This window comes from Danio rerio, chromosome 8, assembly GCF_049306965.1.
Source record: "Danio rerio strain Tuebingen ecotype United States chromosome 8, GRCz12tu, whole genome shotgun sequence".
Lineage (NCBI taxonomy): Eukaryota > Metazoa > Chordata > Actinopteri > Cypriniformes > Danionidae > Danio > Danio rerio.
The window spans coordinates 28,071,474-28,093,220 of NC_133183.1; the positions used below are offsets into that span (position 1 = coordinate 28,071,474).

A 21,747-nucleotide genomic window follows, 5' to 3' on the forward strand; every position below is an offset into this window, starting at 1 on the left:
AATGTGTATTTAGGATATAGTTGTGTGATATCTGTACTCACAAGGAACCATTTTTACATAAATCCAGCCAAAACGCAGTGTGAGCGGTGAGGTTCAAGGCCCGTCCGATGAGAAGGTTGCTGTCTTGAGTGTAGATGACTGTGATACTGCTGTTTCTCTCCGCTTTGGTGCTCAACTCGGCAACTACAGCTGTGCAGCCCAGGGAAGACAGACCAGCAGCAAGAAGTGAGCGTTCACACACTCACACACGTTCATTAACAGTGTTGGTTTTGCTCCAGAGAGCACATTTAACGTCTGTCCCATTCTCTTTTTGTGTTTTCCCTCTCTCACAGGTCTTTAGATCTGACAGGCCCGCTGTTTTTAGGAGGAGTTCCTAACCTGCCTGAGAACTTCCCTTTTAGTACACGAGAATTTATTGGCTGCATGAAAGACCTGCATATTGATAACAGACCAGTGGATATGGCAGGATTCATTGCTAATAATGGCACATTACCAGGTAACTGATTATTTTTGATGTGATAGTAAGACGACCAGTATCTGTGGCCTGTTTATATCTGGTTTTAAGATGTTTTTGCTAAATACAGACGTAATAAGGGTCTGTAATGTTTTACATTATAGGCAACCTTCCACTTTTTGTGTCATTTGAAAATACATTTGGTTGGATTGCTTTTAAAGTGTAAAGGCAAAATAGATTGAAACAGCCTTAAAAGATCATTACTAAATGTGTTCTGAGAAAGAGCACTAAAATAAGGTATCCATACGTTGTTGCATTGTTTTAAAACTCAAATTACAAGCAAAATCATAGCACAAGCACATCCACATTCTTGTAATTAGCTTTCTTTCTCGGTTTCTGCTAAGCTGCGTAACGCAAGTATCAGTAGCACTTGTATTGAGTGCTCCTGTGGAAGGGATTTAGAGTGTGATGAAGAAAAGGTTTTAGCGAAATCCGAACACAAGTGATCACAAGGGACACATTTGAATGCATGTTAATTCCAAATGGAAACGTAATGCGTCTCAACTGACCACTTGTGATTATATTACTGAAAAACGCATAATTATAATAATACAGTAATTATAAGGTGGAAATATTGCCTGTGATCATGATTCAAGTTGCACTGCTGTTCATAAACTTGAGCTTACCAAATCAGCATTTGGAGATTTCTGAAGGGTCATGTGACTCTGGAAACCAGAGTAATAGCTACTGAAAATTCAGCTTTTACATTATTAGAGTAAATTACATTTACAATTATATTACAATAGAAAATTCTAATAATTCATTACATTATTACTTTTTTTGTTGTTGTATTTTGAATCAAATAAATATAGCTTAAAATGAAGAGACATCTTTACAAATATATAAATATATTATAGTAATTTATAGAAAATACTATAGTGTTTTGAATCATAGAGCAGTAAAGCTCTTGGATAAATCTGCTGTGGTATTCTTATAGTTGTGATAATACTGTCTAAAAACTAAAGTACTAAAAATTGTATAGTACTAAAACTGTAGTAAAACATAGTACTAAAACTGTAGTACTATAAATAAATCACCATATACTGTAGATTTTCTATAACTATATAATACACCAGTTTACTTTAGGAAAAATTCAAGCATACTACAATATTTAATATTTATAGTTTATCAATTCACTTTAATTATTACAGTATGCTTTATCATTAATTAATAACGAGTTGTAAATACTATAATATAAACATTATAATAACCTTTACTATAGTATGCTTCAAAAGCACTAAATTATATTTTTATGTGAGTTTCTAATGAGTACATTATTGTAGTGTATATTCATGTGATCATTTATGTGAATCGACTGTCTCTTAATTAGGCTGCAGTGCCAAACTGCCTTTCTGCAAATCAAACCCATGCCAAAATGGCGGCACATGTCGGGTGAGCTGGGAGACGTTCTCCTGTGACTGTCCCGTTGGATTTGGAGGGAAAGACTGCAGCTTAGGTAAGATCCATGTAATCGTACAAAGACATACAAATAATTCTCCATTGGCCTTTAGGTGGATCTTAAATCAGAATGCCAGCATCCAACAGGAACTATTAGTAAATGTTAATGTCATAATGGCACTGTTGATCATGGTGTTGTGTTGATATGATTTCCTCAGTGATGTCCCACCCTCATCGTTTCCTGGGGAGCAGTGCACTGTGGTGGGACCTGAAGAATGAAGTCACCATCACCACACCCTGGTACATGGGGCTGGTGTTTCGCACCCGATCCAAAGAGGGGGTCCTGCTGCAGGCTCAAGCTGGACAGTACACCAACCTGATCTTCCAGGTAAATATGCTTACAAAAACAAAACCACAAGGAAAGGGTCCAATACTTTCAAATTGACAGTCAATGCATCATTTGATTGCTTCATTAATGGTACATTTGATTTCTTTTTCAACAAAATTTCAATAAAAAATCTTTGTGTGCATTTTAAAGGATTATAATAAACAGTTTAATTGGTGTAAAGAGGAAGTCCTGCCTTATTGGTAGAATGGGGTTGTCACATTTCTGAACTGTATGTGTGCAGAACGAAAGTAAGCACTAAAAGGTGAACTAAAAAGCTGCAGTGTGTGCATGGCCTCAATGTTTTATTTAGCATTTTTCATAACCATCTTCACTTAAAAAAAAACTACAATAGAATACATTTTCATCAAAAGAAAGTACTACTCTAAGTAAAATCAAAGAATTGAAGCCACCATGAATTATAAACAAGGCTTTTCGTTCTGCAAAGCAGCTCTACTGTACAAATGCTCTTTGGCATTAAGGAAAAATGCCTTGTTTGCCTTTAGATATCCCAATAAGTGTTTTAAATTATTAAGGACTTGATGAAAGGAAAACATTATGTGGTTTGTAGTAGGAAAGAAACATTTTCTCTAGATGCCAGGGTTGGGAAGCCTACTGAAAAATCATACTTCAGTAAAAGTACTATTATTTGCCAATAAATTAAGTTCAAGTAGAGTATCTGTTGTAAAAGCTACCAAAAGTATGAGTAAAATCTAGCCTTTAAAAAAGTTGCTCAAGAGTAGTGAGTATTAAACTGTGAAAATGATTCCACCTTATTCCATGCAAATTAAAGAGTAGCGTAAGGTAGACACATTTACATGAGAAGTGATGTAATTAAAGGCAAGAATCTTGCTGTGACAATATGTTAATGCTTAGGCTGTGCACTTTAAACCCTGACTAACAAGCTGTGAGTTATGTAAACCAAGCTCATGCAAAACTAAGAGAATACATTTGTGCATGCATTTGAAAACGTAACATTCTGTAGTGCATTAACAGTAGTTATTGCTTGACGGCATTTGGGCCTTAATCATAATGATTTCAGTCATTTTGCAGTAGTCATGTTCCATCAGTGACATGCTGTCTAGACAGTTTCTCACTTGTTGCTTGTTGTGGAAAGCTTCTGTCTCTTAAGGTTGGTCTACCTGATTTGATTGGATGGCAGTCATGGGACTGAATATTCTGCTTAGCCAATCACAATAGACAAGAAACATTAATAGTGACTGCAGGCTGAAGGAAAACAGTGAAGCAAAAGTACTGATACAGCACAAAAATGTACTCAAATGAAAGTAAAAGTACACATTTTGTAAACTTCTTAAGGTACAATTCCTGAGAAAAACTACTCAAGTAGTTTGAGTATTTGTAATTCGTTACTTTACACAACTGACAGAAGCACATTATTAATTAAATCAAACTAGCTTGACTTTGAAGTAAACAATAAATTATCAAGACTCCATATTTTTAGACCAGTGGTCCTAAACTCGGTCCTGGAGCACCATTGTCCTGCAGTTTAGTTCCAACCCCACTTAGACACACCTGATCCAGCTAATCAAACTCTTTCTAGGTTTGCTAGAAACTTCTCCCTCCAGGACCGAGTTTTGGCATCCCTGGCTTAGATAATCAAATATAATTCTTTTGTCCTATGCAAACTTTAAATAAAAGTCAAGTAATTGTGTCTATTATTTCAGGTGGTTGGGGGTCAGTTGGTGTTTTCTGTGGCTCGGGGTTCGACTCGGCCGGTCAGACTGCGACTGGATCAAGTTCAGGTGTGTGATGGACGCTGGCATGACCTACAGCTTGAGCTCCGTGATGTCAGGAGTGGCAGAGAGACTCGGTACATTGCCACAGTGCGCCTGGACTTCGGACTGTATCAGGTACACACTCCCATCCCAAAAAAACACAAGTGATCTTCTAACCCCTATTATATTGCTGACTCACTGTTATAATCCTGTGTTGTAATCCATAATCTGGAATTCTGGAATATCAGACTCTAATCTTTGTGGATTAAACTACAAATCATCCACAGGTCACTGGGCTAAGGGTTAAACACTGATATACATTCAGTATCATCTAAATGGACTAATTTAATCCCATTTTCTCTCCTCTCTGTCACAGGGAACGGTCATCGTTGGGAATGAGATTAATGGTGTAAAAGTGAAGCACCTGCATGTGGGTGGAGTTTTAGGGTCAGGAGAGGTGCAAAATGGGATACGTGGCTGCATTCAGGTGCTTCTTTCTAACTTCTTTTAGACAGTTTCTTTTCATTATAGATGAATATATCCTCACTGCACTACTGCAGCCTTCCATAATGTATGACATACTGGTAGTTTTTAATTCCTAATGGGGTCATTAGTTTTAACAAGCTGACAATTAGCTGAATAATTAATGAGAACTTAGAGAACAGAGATAATGTAAAAGTTCCCTCAGATGAGCAGTCAGTGAAACATTTGCCAATTAAACTCCAATTTGCATTGATTATTGTAATTTTTTTTGTATTTACTGTAAAACTAGGGCATTGATTTTAGCAATTGCTTATTCATTTAGCTAATGTTAAACATTGGAAAATGTCCCTTATTCTTATCAAAGCGGAATTTATTTTTTTGTGATAAAAACTGCAGTATTGGGACATATTACCACAATTTACAATATTTATCATATATTTTAAAAAGTAATTTATTCCTATGAGTATAAAGACAAATTTTCAGCAAAATTACATAATTTTTTAGTTTCACTTGATCCTTTTAAACTGCTGATTTGGAAATTTTTTTTATCATTATCAATGTGTTTAATATTAATGTTTGTGTGCTCATTATTTGTCCTCAGGGGGTACGCCTAGGGGTGCGTCCTGATTCCCCTGCATTGCCCCGTCCATCCAGAACAATCAAAGTGGAAACTGGCTGTAATGTTGGCAATCCGTGTAACTCCTCCCCTTGCCCCACCCACAGCCAATGCACAGACGAATGGGATCGACACACCTGTGTTTGTGAACCAGGTGAGATGGAAAATAATATTTGATTTAAAATGCACTGAATCAAACATTATAAATGCATGGAATATGGTGCAAATGTATGAGACCACTAGTGAAGATCTATGTTGGATCTAATTTAAAGGCATAGTAATTTGCTATTGATGTAGGTAACTTTTTCCATCTCAATAGAAGAGTACAGATTTTTATCTGAAACTGATTCATTAAATGCAAGTCCTAGGGGCTGCACGGTGGCGCAGTGGGTAGCATGTTTGTGTCATAGCAAGGTCGCTGGTTCGAGCCTCAGCTGGGTCATTGGCATTTCTGTGTGGAGTTTGCATGCTCTACCCATGTTGGCATGGGTTTCCTCCGGGTGCTCCGGTTTCCCCCGCAAGTCCAAAAACATGCGGTATAGGTGAATTGGGTAAGCTAAATTGTCTGTAGCGAATGAGTGCGTATGTATGTTTCCCAGTGATGAGGTATTTAAGCAATTAAAATCTCTAATAGAATGTTGTCAAAATTTCAAAAATAGAATAGTGTCCAACAAATGAATCCTCTCTATCTCACAGCATAGAGCCCTTCATGACAAACAGTGCGGAATATAAAGACAAATTGTGGCAGATGGTTGAGAACCACCGTATTGTTTTGCGATTTGTTTATTTTTTTGCAGCTATTTATTTAATACTCATTGAACTCAGTATGCAAAGTTTCTTTGAAAACTGCATTTTTAGAATAACGAATATGAAAAAAAATGTATGCAAAAATGTTGTCTTTAAGTATATCCACTAAAGTCTGGAGCAGTTTTAATTACCAGTTCTGTCAAAAATGAAACCTAGTGCAAATGTTGAGCATTCAAGCTGCAATAAAAGTTTCACAAAGTTTGTGTAAAAACCAATGATCATGTTTTTCAGCATGATTTGGGATGAGCCGAACAGCGTCTTGTGCTTCAGTGGAAGCAGAACATCCAAATATTAATAATGCATAGAGCGTGTCAGCGGCAAGTTGCCAGTCTGACAGCTCACCCACACAGAGTAAAAGAGCTGCTGATGTTTGCGCGTGCTCACGCTGATCACGTCTAAATGAGGATACAGACCCGTTCACTTCATTATCATGCCGTTAGAGTTACATCAGGCCAGTGTTATTAATAGTGTTGTGCGGAAAGAGAAATCAAAGGCTCCCCTCATACACTGAATTAATTTCTCCTACTAGAGTAAACCCACACGCGCGCACACACGCAGAGAGACAGTGCAGGAAAATGCCTAAATTCACGAACAGCTCTCTTTCTCAGTTGTTTGTTTTATTCCCGTACATAATTTAACATTTTTAATCAGTTTCATTGTTGCTGCTTGCTACAATTGATTGAATGAGAATATAGTCACGTTTTTTAGGCAGTGACTTCTGTGTTATTCAAAGCCATCTTTATCTGAAGAGCATGGTTGTATAACTTCATTTCTTTTCTGATTGCTGAGCTTTTCTTGATAGAGCTTGTGTACATTTTTCTAAAGAAGTTCAAACATCTCTCCGCTCAACGAGAGAGACAGAAAAGGGACTATTGTGTCTTTTGATCAGTCGATGTGCAGATGGAGGCTTTTGTTATACTCAGAGATCAAGGCTAGGCTGTATGATGGCTTGTTTTGAGTAGAGCATGAAATGCATTCTGTCCATTTTGCTCCTATGCCTTAAAATCTGAAGGTTTTTTTCCTCTTGAACGGTTTGTAGATTTCATTCAGGCAGGTGTATTTATTCCTCTGTTATGTGCGTGGATTTGATTTATTTTATAATACTTTTTATTGGATTATTTTTCCCCCTGAGATCCACTTAGTCATTTTTTATTTTTCTTCTTTACTCTTTAAACAGGCTTTTCTTTTTTTTTTTAATACTGTGCCTTCAAGCAATGCGAAATGAGTAACAGCATAAGCTGAGGGTTGCTGTCGCATTCGATATATTTGGCACTGCCTCATTCTGCGTTACATTGTTGTAGGTTCACAAAACGGTTCACGCTGAAACGTGTTGCTCAAACTGTTGAGCTTGAATGGATGTGATCAGTCATAAAGTTGTGCAGTGAGCTGTTTTATGCAGTTTACTTTCAATGGATGATTGTTTTGAAGCTCTGAATGTACATGTTTTCATTATATGACGCAAATAAACAGTAAATAACGCTGTGCAGCTAGTCTGCAGCAAAATGGACGGTATGAATTTTGTGTTCTACTCAACACAACCCATAATACAGCACAGCCTTGATCTCTGAGTATAGCACACTTCACCTTTAAGTGATAATGTTTGTTTTTTTTATAATTCGAGGTTTGTGTTGTAACAGTTCTCTATTTTTCTATTTAGGATTCTATGGTAAAAGCTGTATGGATGCTTGTCAACTGAACCCATGTGAGAATCAAGCAAAGTGCCACAGGAAGCCCAGCTCCTCTCACGGATACATCTGTGACTGTGAGGATAGTCACTATGGACAATATTGCCAACACAGGTACACATTCACAAACACTGCATGCGTTCACACTATTACGCCCCAAGTCTAGGGGACAAAAAATGACCTAAAGGGAATATTAAATATTTGGGTTGCGGTGGTGGATTTCCTAAAAAGATCCCCTTCGATTAACAACTAAACACAGACACTCAAAATTAAATGGATTTATTGTACTGTAGGTAGAAAAATATTAAGGAGCAACTCTTCAGGGTGACCACTGGCCAAAATAAGAAACAAAATAATATTTAAGCAAAATAAACTAAATTACCTATAAATCTTTAAAAAAAAAATACAGGAGCGTACATCACTCCCTAAACATAACCATATTAATCAAAATAAATAGGCAGGCCACCCCTACCACTACAAAGTTTTGGGTCATCAGTCGAAGGCGCAAAATCCACAAGCTCTTTCCCAGACCACTGGACACTGCCATTGCAAGGTACATACAAATAAAGAGTTCAGACACACACACACACACACACGCACACACACACACACACACACACACACACACACACACACACATATACATGTGTATATATGGTTTACAAGGGGTCTTCATAGGCATAATGTATTTTATAAATTACTACTATTTACTATTTGGCTTTACCCAACCCATTGGCAAATTTTCATAGTGAAAAGACTCCGTTGAGTGTTTTTTAAGCAACACAAGGGATGTTCTCGGAAACCACCTTTATAGAGTACCTCATATCCATCTCATTATACAATTTCCTTGTAAACCACATAAAAAGTGCACACACTTGTTCCTACAGTACATCATGGTGGTGACTCTCATTGATGTAATGAGGTTTCTACTATGCAAGCAGTATATTCTTTAAACCTACCCCAACCCTACCTCTAAAGCCAACCCTCACAGGAAACAATCTGCTTTTTTGCATTTTCAAATTACTTCATTCTGTGTGATTTATACAGTAAGCATGTTTACCTATATATATACTAGACACGACTGTTTTTGTTGTTTTATCCCCTTTATCAAATATTTTTTTAAATAACCTGTGGTCTGTCCTAATGCCCCAGTAAAAGTAAAGGGGACTCTATAGTGTTAAAAAAAAAAAAATCATTAAAAAAAATCCCATGGCACTTCTCGTAAAGTGTAGGGATTTAACCCCGGTGTCCTGGCCAAATTCCCTCCATTGGCCCTTACCGATCATGGCCTCCCAATCATCCCCATTCACCAAACTGGCTCTATCACCTTCTTTTCACTTCCCCTATAGCTGGTGTGTGGTGAGCGAACTGTCGCCGTTGTCCTGTGGCTGTTATTGCATCATCCAAGTGGATGCTGCACACTGGTGATGGTGTGGAGAGACCCCTCATGATTGTAAAGCGGTTTGGGTGTATATAAACACATTATATAAACAATGTATACACACATTACATTGCATTTTTAAAATAGATTTTGCAGAAGATTTGCTAAGTTTTGTACTTTAAAGTAACCATGAAAGTAGCATTAATAATTATAATGTTTTAATGCAGTAGAGCAGTATTACTCTAAATTATTTACCTATTCACATCATTTTTTAATCCATGTGCCAAAGCAGTCTTCATTTTTAATGCTGTTAACCACTTTGTGTCCTTCAAATAACTTTTCATGGAACAAATATATGAATGGATATTTAGCTTGATTATTTGGTTAAAAATGTTGTGAGGTACTGTAGAAAATAACTGTAAAAACTGTAAGATACTGTAAAAATAATTGATTTTTTACTTAAAATATTGTGCCCAAGCAGACAAAATCAGTGTTTCCCCATTTGAGAAGCTGAATTTCTATCTGTCATTGGTAATGATAGACTATTGCAATTTTTATTTTAAGACCAGCTTTAAAAATGCTAAGTTTACTTAAAGGTATTTTCTCAGAAAAGAAAAATCATTGCCAGATTTTTGGCCAAAAGAATTTGAGAAAATACTGAAAAATGATTTCTGCCATGTACAGTAGCTCCTCAGTCCTGTAGCCCAGTTACTCTTACATTGATCCATAATCTCTAATAAGCTGACAAACAAATGTAGAGTAAAATAATCACTCAGGAATGGACAAAGTCTTTATGTGCATTGAGATTGTGTGTGTACTGTATGTATGTGTGAGAGTTTTATATCACACTAATCCAGTGTTGGAGCTTATCCAAAAGCCTGGTTGTGTATGGTGGATAGGTTTGTGTTCATGTTAATGATGCATTTGTTCTACTTAGCTGCACATGTGTATATGTATGTGTGTGTATGTGTGTGTGTGTTTGTATGCTGGAGGTTTGAACGGATGAAAGTAGACTTAAGTTTGCTGACAGACTGTGACTCATGGTGACCCTGATTCAACCTCTTTTCAAACACACATACACACACACGTTCTGCCAAATCCTTCACAACAGCGGCATCTCATCTGCTCTCTTTTATCTGCCGGCTCCATCTCTCTCTCTGTGTGTGTGTGTGTGTGTGTGTGTGTGTGTGTGTGTGTGTGTGTGTGTGTGTGTGTGTGTGTCATGCTGGCTCGCTCTCTATGTCAGATCTGCCCTAGATACATAGGTATTTGATCAAATCTAACTCTCTCTCTCTCTCTCTCTCTCTCTCTCTCTCTCTCTCTCTCTCTCTCTCTCTCTCTCTTTCTCTCTCTGTGTATAGGATAGAGCAGCAGTGTCCTCGTGGTTGGTGGGGAAGCCCGACATGTGGACCCTGCCATTGCGATGCCAGTAAAGGCTTTGACACGGACTGCAATAAGACCACTGGACACTGCCATTGCAAGGTTTATGCAAATAAGAGTTCACGCATGCACATACACCTGTATATATGGTTTACGAAGACTCTCTGTAGAGGTAATTATTATAATAATTAAAAAAAAGCTATTTTTTTGGCTTTACCTTACCCAAAATCCTAACCCTGAACCCTCACAGGAAACCTGTGGAAAATGTTTAAGCAATACAAGGGATGTTCTCATAAGGGTTAAATAATCGATATAATAAATAATCGAGAAATAATCGAGTTCAAAAGATAGTTCAACTAAGCTTGTTAAAGCTAAAAGATCATGAAATGTGTAATTTTGTAAAATACAGTATAATAATTATTCATTTTTTATATTATCTTTAATTTCTGTTACAATTTTACACCAAATTTATTTAACATGTCATTTTGAGTTTCATTGTGTGCCTGTACATAATTTGAAGATAATAAAAGATGCAGCTTTGAAAAGCTTTGGAACTTTTAAAAGTTCTCATCTGCACTACCTGACAAAAGTCTTGTCACCAATCCAACTTTTAGGAACAACAAATAATAACTTGACTTCTAGTTGATCATTTGGTATCAGAAGTGGCTTATATGAAAGGCAAAGGCCTTTAGTACACTTATTTTACCAAAATAAAAATATGATCATGTCTTAATTTTTAATTATTTAATTCGGACAGTAAGGTCTGACTTTGCTTAGAAAAAAAGTCTTGTCACTTCACATAAATAATGTACAGTATAGAATATAAAGTCATGGTGCAGTGGAAAAAGACTTAATATTGCGCATAACTCTCATGAGCTTGGAGAACTGCATCCACACATTTCTGCAATGGCTTAAATAACTTATTAATCAAGTCATCTGCAATGGCAAAAAAAGCGTTCTTTCAGGACTCCCAGAGTTCATCAAGATTCTTTGGATTTATCTTTAACGCCTTCTCCTTCATCCTACTCCAGACATGCTCAATAATGTTCATGTCTGGTGACTGGGCAGGCCAATCCTGGAGCACCTTGACATTCTTTGCTTTCAGGAACTTTGATGTGGAGGCTGAAGTATGAGAAGGAGCGCTACCCTGCTGAAGAATTTGCCTTCTTCTGTGGTTTGTAAAGTAATAGGCAGCACAAATGTCTTGATACCTCAGGCTGTTGATGTCGCCATCCACTCTGCAGATCTCTTGCACGCCCCCATACTGAATGTAACCCTAAACCATGATTTTTCCTTCACCAAACTGGACTGTTTTGTGTGACAATTTTGGGTCCATGCGGGTTCTAATAGGTCTTCTGTAGTTATTGTGATGATTGATGCAGTTCAACAGATGATTCATCTGAAAAGTAATCTTCTGCCACTTTTTCAAATGATCAACTAGAAGTCAAGTTATTATTTGCTGCTCTTACAACTAGGATACAAGACAAGACAACAAGACTTTTGTCAGATAACAGATGCTAAAAAAACCAACAAATGTTGTGCATACTATAGTATTAAAAATGCTGTTCATTGACACAGAAGGGCATTAGATAGTGAGTTTAATTGTCAACAATCATACTTGTGATTTGATTATCGAACATGTGGCATATTTTTGCATTAAATGTACATTTTATGACTTAGTTTTGTGATTCTGAATACAAAAATATATACTTTTCAGTATTTACTCTTTAGTTAATGCTATTTTTAGGAGTAAATGCCAATATATTTACACATATAAACGTGCATACAGTATAGTTGGTCTGTGAAGTGTTAATTGGTTTGTGTGTGTGCCTGTTTTGCTGTAATTAAGAGATTAGAGATGTGTTTTCCTCACTCTTGGGTGCTATAATGAAGCATTACTCACTCTCACGTCAGGCTTTTCATTATCCATACACAACACTCCAGTCCCAAATGAAAATTTGAACGACATACAATTTTATCAGGCTTTATATAAGTCTTTTTTTTTCATTCTAATGTAAGCAAAACATCTCTTTTAAGTGTTTATTCCATTGCACTTTGTCATTTTGTGTTTGTAGCTTTCAAATCCAGTGCAAAGGCTGTTTTATCAAAATAAATTTGTCCTCCAACATTGAGCCATAAATCTCCACTTCAGCAGCACTAATACCAAATGTTATATTATTATTCATATCTATATTCTGAAGGTTTTTACAGAGGGATATGTTCAAAAAACATGCCTTATTATACACAACATTTTATTGTACAAAAGAAAATCTGTCTCAGACTGCTCAACAAGAAATTCCCCAAATGCCCAGTGTAAAAACCTTTGACTCTAATATATAAAAAAAGTGCATTATGAACCTGACTTCATCAATTATATACATACAGTAATGCCTAAAATTATTCATACCCCTGGCAAATTCTGACTTCAAGTTAGCTTTATTCAACCAGCGGGTTTTTTTCTGACCAGAACTGACACAAGCTTCTCTTAAAAAAGATAATAAGACGATGTGCAAGATGCATCATTTTGGAAAAAAAATATTTCTCTTTTATTTACATTTGAAAAAGTCTAAAAGTCAGAATTTGCCAGGCGTATAAATAATTTTGTGCTTGACTGTATACAATGCCTTATTTTATATTTAAACGAAACATTTTACAAAAATTGGTTGCAATAGTTAAAACTTTCCACATTAACTGTGGTGTTTTGGTTTTACATTTCTTCTCTTCAATCACCTGCGGTGTCTTGGCTTAATATTATGCGCATGAAGGATTTTCAGAACCTCTCTCTCTTCATTTGTGTTGTGCATTTGCTCATGTGGATGTTTCTGTGTGCATCAGGAGTTTCATTACCGACGGCGGGGCAGTGACATCTGTCTGCCATGTGACTGTTACCCAGTGGGCTCCTTCTCAAGGTCATGTGACCCAGAGAGCGGGCAGTGCCAGTGTCGACCCGGCGTGATTGGCCGCCAGTGCAACATGTGCGACAATCCGTTTGCTGAGGTCACACAGACCGGCTGTGAAGGTACAACACCGTCCATACAACCAGTAATCCCTTCATGTTAGCAATATTTGTTAATCCTTTCCTCTCTCGTTTTTCTCAGTGATCTATGATGGTTGTCCGAAGACTATAACATCAGCAATCTGGTGGCCCAGAACTAAATTCAACCTTCCTGCTGCCGTCCCGTGTCCTAAAGGATCAGTGGGTGAGTGTGGAAATTCATATCTGGGTCTTTAATAAATCTTTTTTCTTTTTACATTCCTCTAATGCCTTTTTTTTTTGAAGGAACTGCTATTCGCCACTGTGATGGAGAGAGAGGATGGCTGGACCCTGACCTGTACAACTGCACCTCTCCTCCTTTTGTGGAGCTGAACACAGCCGTGAGGAGCTATAATGATTTATTCATTTAAAGCCTGTTTCACGCAGATTTTTTTTCTTGTGTTAATTCAAGGGATTTGTGTAATTTAAAACAAATCCATATAATTAACAATTACTGTTTTTATGTAGTGGATCGTAATGGCTCATATTAAAACTGTAGACAGTTTAATTTGCAAAACAAAACACAGAAAACTAAAAGACATTTATTTCAAGGTGTATTCAGACACCTTAGACAGAGAATAACATTTACTCCATGCTGCACTCTTAGAAAAAATGGTACAATGTTGTACAAAAGAAGGTACAAACCCCTGTCACTGGGGCAGTACCTTTTATGCAATGCAATAGTTCCTTAAGACAAAGATACAAATTTGTACCATTGCAGTTTGTACCTTTAAGGACATGATTTGTACCATGGAAAACCAAAATGTACCTTTGGTTTTTAAAACCTGCACTTACAATATTGTATCTTCATCAAAGGTACAAATCTGATCCATGAAGGTACCACCACAGTGACAAGACACTTTGTACCTTAACAGTGTCAAACATGCTTACCAAACATTTATTTAGAATGCCTTAAATGTTTAGTTTACAATACCTATAGTTTTATGTTTTACCAGTTGTTTTGTATTATAGAACTTAGTAATTAATGTTCACATGTTTCTTTAAACATATTTAAATGATGATTCTTGTTTTAATATGGAAATTATTCATAAAATCACTTTGCATTTCCAGTCATATTTATTTACATAGGTATTGTAATAAAGGAGGAGTTGTTCAACACTTTTGTACCTTCTATATGGGAACAATTGTGTACCTTCATTTCAGTTGTACCATAAAAGGCACAGAACAGTATCATAAGAGGTCTTTTTTGTGCCATATAAGGTTCAACTTTAACAAATGTACAATTATTTGTTACATTATTTGTACCACCGTGTACCTTTTTTTTCTGAGAGTGTACTAGCAAGATTATGTTAATGTGTGATGATGAGCTAATTTAAATGTACAAAAACAGAGGCAATGAGCCTGCACAATTTAACCACCACTGACATTAGCAAGTCTTCTCCAATAATGACAGATGGAAAACGTGTCTTTTTTAGCACATCAATGTTATGTAATTATACCCTTAAAGGAAATACAATTATTTTAGGCACTTGGAAAAAAGGCAAAGAAACTAAACATAACTCTGATATTTATTACCTTGGCTTGGTGGCAGCCAATGTGAAATAAATAAACATATAAAACTGCTGCAAGGGTATTTTTGAGTAATGACAGACAAACAGTCCCTGACTGCTGCAATCAATCTCTAAATATTTTCCGTTCTTTTGAAAGTCATCAAAATGCTTTTACAGATGTTAACCTTTGCTATTGTAGCAAATGGGAATGCTAGAAGTATATGCATTCACCATTTTAGAATTTTAACTGAACTGTAAAAAATGCTGAGTTCCACACAATTGCTTCATGTTGTCTTAACACAAATTGATTAAGTTAACCTAATATTTTTTTTTTTTTACAAATTTAAGTGAATTGAATGTAAAACAATTAAGTTGTCCCCCAAAAAACTCAAGAATTGTGTTAGTAACTTAGGGACAAAATAAGCTTTTCATCTTATTTTACAGGGTGTCTGCAGGGTCTTAAGAAGTTTTCAAACGCCTTCAATTTCAAAAACTAAATTTTAGGTCTTTAAATGTCTCAAATTCATGGAAAAATTGTCTTGTACGTATTAAATTATTTTGAAAAAGTCTTAGTTATCCTATGTCCCTGTAAAGGTGACCAATTGTGTCAACACCAATCCAATCACCAACAATCCATCTAAAAAAATTAATAAAACTCTACTTAAATCTTTTTTTATCCATTGTTTAATTATCTTCTTTACAATAGCATTTGTTTAAAAGTATTTACAGAGTATATATGTTTTTAATAGAAAATTTATGTTAAAAAAATGGTATTTATAATTATTTATTATTTACAATTGTGCTTGTTTACTACATTACTGAAAATGTATGGCTAAGAAATAACTAATAAGAATTTTTTGATTTTTTGATCTTTTCTGCTGGACCAACTGGGCCATTAGAAAAAAAAAACCTTAGTGTTTAGCCCTGTATAAGTCTGAAATTTCATTCATAATGGCCTTCTTCTTAATTCTTAAATTTAACTTTGCAAAACCTGCAGAAACCTGCAGTCTCTCGGTTATAAAAAAAATTAGTATTTGCTCTTTGAGAATTAATTGCAACACTAGGAACAATTATGTTTACTTAAAGACATTAATCCACATGAAATTAAACCAGCAAGTTGTTGCTACAGACAGAATGACTATCGTAAATGAACTAAATACATTGAATATTTTCATCTTAATAGCTTAATTTGGACAAAAAGAATATTGTTTTAACTATTGCAGTTCAAGCTTAACCTTACATTTTCAAGAATAGTTTAAATTTTAAGTCATTTAAACACAGCATATATAGTTGGAGTCAGAATTATTAACCCTCCTGAATATTTTTCCCCAGTTTCTGTTTAATGATTTTTTCAACGCATTTATAAACATAAAAGTTTTAATAATTAACTTCTGTAACTGATTTTTTTTATCTTTGCCATGATGAAACTATTTTACTAGATATTATTCAAGATACTAGTATTCAGTTTAAATTAAAGGCTTAACTAGATTAATTAGGCAGGTTAGGTTAATTATACAATTCATTAAATAAGAATGGTTTGTTCTGTAGACAATCTGAAAAAAAATTTGCTTAAGGAGGCTAATAATAATGACCTAAAATTAAAAAAAAACAGATTTTATTCTAGCCAAAATAAAAAAATAAGTCTTTCTCCAAAAGAAAAAAATATAGGAAATACTGTAAAATCAAGACTGAAAACACATCTGTTTAGCTGTGCCTTTACTGAATGAGCACTGTGCTGCGTCCGACAGATTGCACTATCATGTTTTTCTCTTCTTCTTCATTCTTTATATCACATTTTACCTGTTTTTATGTTTTGTTTTGTTTTTATGCATTTTTATTATTTGTTTTTATTTTTATTTTACTTGTTTCTTTTATTCTTCTTTATGTAAAGCACTTTGAATTGCCATTGTGTATGAAATGTGCTATATAAACTTGCCTTGCCTTGCCTTGCCTTGCCTTGCCTTGCCTTGCCTTGCCTTGCCTAAAAAAATTCCTTGCCATGTTTAACAGCAAATATTTGATAAAGAAAAAAGATTCACAAGAGGGCTAATAATTATGACTTCAACTGTATATAACAATCATGCAGACAGTATTGGAGCTGCTTACACAACCCTTTTTTTCTATGTTTGTGTATGTGTATGTGTGTGTGTAGTTGGAATCCTTAGAGCGAAACGAGACCGAACTTAACACCATCATTGAGAAGAAACTGGCCCATCAGCTCCGGGACGTCACAGAGGCCACGAGCCGCCTGTATGGCAATGACCTTCAGATCGCCGAGCGGCTTCTGTCACGCCTGCTGACCTTCGAGAGCCTCCAGTCGGGCTTCGGCTTGACGGCCACTCAGGATGCACATTTCAATGAGGTGCGCTTTACCTTGGGGACGCCACGAAGAGCTGAGCATTTGAGATTCAGATTTGATTGAGTCTGTTGATTAATTGTGTGGCGTCTCTGTGTGCAGAATGTGTTACGAGGCTGTAGTGTTTTGTTGGGTCCGGCGAGCGCTTCGTTGTGGAGAGCTCAGAGTTCAGGGCAGAGCGGAGCGGCTGGTTTGGCGGACCTATTGGAGCAGTACACCCGCATACTCGCACAAAACATGAAGCAGACCTACCTCAATCCTGTGGCTCTCGTCGCTCCAAACATTGGTCAGCATCAGTAAACCACAAGCACACATGCACTTCAATTCAGAAATCTGGTCAATAAGATATTCTGTCATTTAGGAAGGATACATTAAACAGATCAGAAGTGTCTGTTAGGTTGTTTCAATTAGTTCTGATGGAATAAAATAAGGGTCAGGTCTGTTGGAAATGAATTCAAGCAGCCTCTTGAAATTAAACACTTTTAATTATATTGATAATTATATTAAGAATTAAATATCATATTATTGTTATCATTATTGTTATCATTATTATTATTATTATTATTATTGTTATTATTGATCCTATTTATATTATTAATGATAATAATTATTATTAAATAATAATAATTATATTATATTATATTATATTATATTATATTATATTATATTATATTATTATTCAAAATGTATTAATTTTTTCATCCTATGTAAATAAGTCAACAAATCAACATGTATTTTATTATATCATAATAATAATTCATCATAATTCTATTAAGTATTTAATAAATAATGAAGTCATAAAATCACAATACAGTATAATTCAACACAATCCCAATCGCAACACTTATAATAAATCTGGGCCTTTGTTATGCTACACCTGGCAACATATTTAAAGCATTAGTTTTTTTTCAAAGTATAAACTCTGGAGGAAAGCAAGTCTTAGTGAGCTCATGGTTATAAAAATTAAATATTAAAAATATTCAGTCAGGTCCAGTGTGAGAAAGATGAGAAAGATCAATGTGAGACCAATACCTGCAATGCATCAGCAGAAAAACTGCAGCACTACAGAGACACCATCTATTAAAGAAATGCCTGTGTTTGTTTGTTTGTTACAGTCATGACTCTGGATCGTGTTGACAACCACACACACGTGCGGCGCCGCTTTCCACGGTATCACAGTCCTCTGTTCAGGGGTCAAGCGCTCTGGGATGCTCACACTCATGTTGTGCTGCCCCCTGCTGCACTAGTGCCACAACGCAATGTCTGTAAGTCACACACGCACAAGTTATTAAAGTTCTCCAACAAAGCATAGTAACACTTTCTATGAAGCCTGTATATATAATTCTTAGTAAAATATTATATTGCATGCATAGTCTCTTATAAACAACATTACAATATCGTCTTATAACCACATCATGCTATTTTACGACTGCTTAAAATAACAATGACCTTTGTAATTTTACTTAAAGCAGACAGTACACTTATAAATTATGCATAACACTTTACAACGGAAAGCATATGCTAATTATTATCCATGACTTTTGCATAAAACCCCTAATTTGCTGCTTGTTTATGGTTAATGTAGTTGTTAAGTTAAGCTAAGATATGGTAAAGGATTAGGGGATGTAGAAAATGGTCAAGTAAAATAATTACTAATAAACAGACAATATGCAAGCTAATATGCATATATCTAAAGTTAGAATTGGCTCCCATACTGAAGTGTTATTATTATATGAGAGATTTTTTGTTTCGTTTTGTCACTTTAAGCTGTAAAGTATGGTCAGGATCAGAATGAGATTTATTCACCTAGTGTACACAAACACACAAGGGAATTGTTTGTGGTTTACAGAAGCTCAGGATGCATATATACTAACTGTACATATCAACACAAAGAGACATTTAAATCAGTGCAAAATAAAGTAAACAAAAATTATAAATTATGTATCTCTAGATTTTTCCCACTGATGGGTTGTGGCTGGAAGGGCATCCACTGCGTGAAAACGGGCTTGATAAGTTGGTGGTTCATTCCGCTGTGGCGACCCGAGATTAATAAAGCGACTAAGCCGATAAGAAAATGAATAAATTAATATCTCTAGATTCTAAATGTTTTTTTTTTTTGTGCAATATGTGCATTGTTGACTGTTTTAACTCTACAAATAATAATAAAAATATTTTAATATACAGTAAGTATTTATATGACACTGAAGATATGGGACTATGGGATACAGTTTGTATGTTGTGTACTATTACTAGGGCTAAACAATGTATCGTTTGAACATCAATATTGCAATGTGTGTATCTGTATTTATTAAAGATTAAAAGATAAAGATGTTATTATTTTTTTGATTATTTATACAATGACGACCATGTTATTTTACATTTGATTGTTCAATTTCTGTACTTCAATAGTTCATTCCACTGTGGCGAAGGCTGATGAATCAGGGATTAAGCCGAAAGAATGAATTTGAGTACTGTTAGACTCCCCAGAAAAACACTGTTTATTTATTCATTTTTGCTTGTAATTTATTATAATTTATGCAGATGCACTGCATAGAAAAAGACTTGATTATTCCAGTCGATCTAAATTAATGAAATCTTTCCAAATAGAGCTATTCAAATCATCTGATGAAATTATATTTATATCGCAATATATATCGCAAAAAAAAAAAAAAAAAAAGGTCAGATTTTTCCAATATCACATGGCCCTAATTATTGCTGTACTAACTCTGTTTATGTGTGGATATGCATATATAATGGATACGCATATTAAAAAAGCAGTATAAACTAACTAAATAAGTGTCATCAAAAGCTTAGAGTTCATTCACCCTAAAATGAAAATGTTGTCACCATTTACTCACCCCTCATGATGTTCCAAACCCGTGAGACTTTTGTTCATTTTAAGAATTTATATAAAGTTATTTTTAATCAAATCTGAAAGCTTACTGTCCAATGTTCGTCCACTGAAAGTCTGTTTACTTAACTTGAATGCTTCAAAAATCAAGAGATTGTATTTGTTCAAATCAAGTGGTTCAATTCAAGTCTTACAAAGACACTCTATAGCTTACCTCACTCTAAGACTTATTTTATGCAATTTTGTTGCACATAAACATTGATTAGTGAACAGAAACTCAGATTTATATGCTACAGTAGAACCCCTTCTTGTTGAAGCTCAAACATGCCACATGAAAAGCAAAAATGAACTTCATTGGTTCTCACTCATCAAGCAAGCATGCTAAGCTTTAAATGCTGTAAGCATTGTGCGCAGAAGCCATGTTTGAGTTTGAAACTGAAAGGACAGAAATTTAATTTTGGCATGAACAAAGCCTTAAAAAAACTGAGCAATGCATTTGTGTGTTCAGTTTCAGCTCCATCTCCTGCTGGCCCGGTCAATCTGCTGGCCAATCAGACGCTAGAAGCAACGGCAGCCAGACGTTCTTTATCTCTTCAGGAGGCTCCTGTTTCCATTGTCATTATTCTCATCTATCGAAGCCTGGGAGCCGCTCTTCCCCCCAAATACCACACAGATCGCCGTGGCGTCAGGTCAGCAAGTGTCTTAACTGCAGATAAACAGCACGTAGGTGTTATTAGGTTGACTGTAACTGTAATGTTTGTTTGTGCTCTTTCCTGCAGGTTACCCAGACACCCTGTGTTGAACTCGCCTGTTGTGAGCATTTCTGTGTATAACAACCAGACCTTCGTGGAGGGTTTTTTGGAGTCTCCGGTGCTGCTGGAGTTTCGTCTTTTGGAGACCAGCAACCGCAGCAAACCACTGTGTGTGCAGTGGAATCACAGCAGCATGTAAGTCTTTATTTACAAGGGACAAGGAAAACCACTAATGAAGCATCAACATTTGATCAAATCATTTTTGCATAACACTGCAGGAGGGGTGCCCACACTTTCAGCATGCGAGCTACTAATAAAATGATCAAGTCTAAAATGATCTCCCTAAAAAATGCAAAACATATATTTATTTATAAACTTATTGAGAATTCTGTATTTGAACAATATATATATATATATTGATGTACCTAGCACAACTGTATAAACCCATATTATGCTGTAGCCCACATATTTTTGTCATTACCTTACTAGCCAGGGAAGCATAGTCCGAACTGATAGCCAGCTTCAAGCACACCACCAAATGGTCATCAGTCATGGTGGATTGATATTTGGACTGAATTATGCCTAGTGCTGCAAAACTATAACTGCTATAGTTTTGCAGACTGCAATATTAGCGTAGTTTGAGCAGTTTAACATGCATGCGTGGTTACCCATGCATCAGAAAAGGTCAGATATCGGACTGGCTGCACTGTGTGACAATCAAGCGGCAAATTTAAGTAAGGATAGATGATAGGCTGACGTCTATATTTTTATGCCATGCGATCTACCCACACCACTTCTACAGGATAAAAGATTGGAATTATAACCATTTTGGTTATTGTTATTATTATTATTATTATT

The 21,747-nt window shown here is 35.6% G+C and overlaps 1 protein-coding gene across 8 annotated transcripts in view; it reads left to right on the top strand.

The window, feature by feature from the left end:
• celsr3 (cadherin, EGF LAG seven-pass G-type receptor 3) overlaps positions 1-21,747 on the top strand; it is a 92,655-nt gene that overhangs the window by 49,044 nt on the left and 21,864 nt on the right. For all 8 annotated transcript variants that reach the window (XM_009304014.4, XM_017357476.3, XM_009304016.4 and 5 more), the window contains exons 7-23: positions 68-225; positions 333-496; positions 1,845-1,970; positions 2,131-2,300; positions 3,983-4,168; positions 4,410-4,520; positions 5,118-5,286; positions 7,597-7,738; positions 10,367-10,487; positions 13,221-13,404; positions 13,484-13,585; positions 13,666-13,760; positions 17,083-17,292; positions 17,389-17,572; positions 18,402-18,551; positions 20,646-20,826; positions 20,917-21,084. In XM_009304014.4, coding sequence (XP_009302289.1) covers positions 68-225; positions 333-496; positions 1,845-1,970; positions 2,131-2,300; positions 3,983-4,168; positions 4,410-4,520; positions 5,118-5,286; positions 7,597-7,738; positions 10,367-10,487; positions 13,221-13,404; positions 13,484-13,585; positions 13,666-13,760; positions 17,083-17,292; positions 17,389-17,572; positions 18,402-18,551; positions 20,646-20,826; positions 20,917-21,084 — 2,621 coding nt within the window. The remainder of the gene's footprint in view (positions 1-67; positions 226-332; positions 497-1,844; positions 1,971-2,130; positions 2,301-3,982; positions 4,169-4,409; positions 4,521-5,117; positions 5,287-7,596; positions 7,739-10,366; positions 10,488-13,220; positions 13,405-13,483; positions 13,586-13,665; positions 13,761-17,082; positions 17,293-17,388; positions 17,573-18,401; positions 18,552-20,645; positions 20,827-20,916; positions 21,085-21,747) is intronic.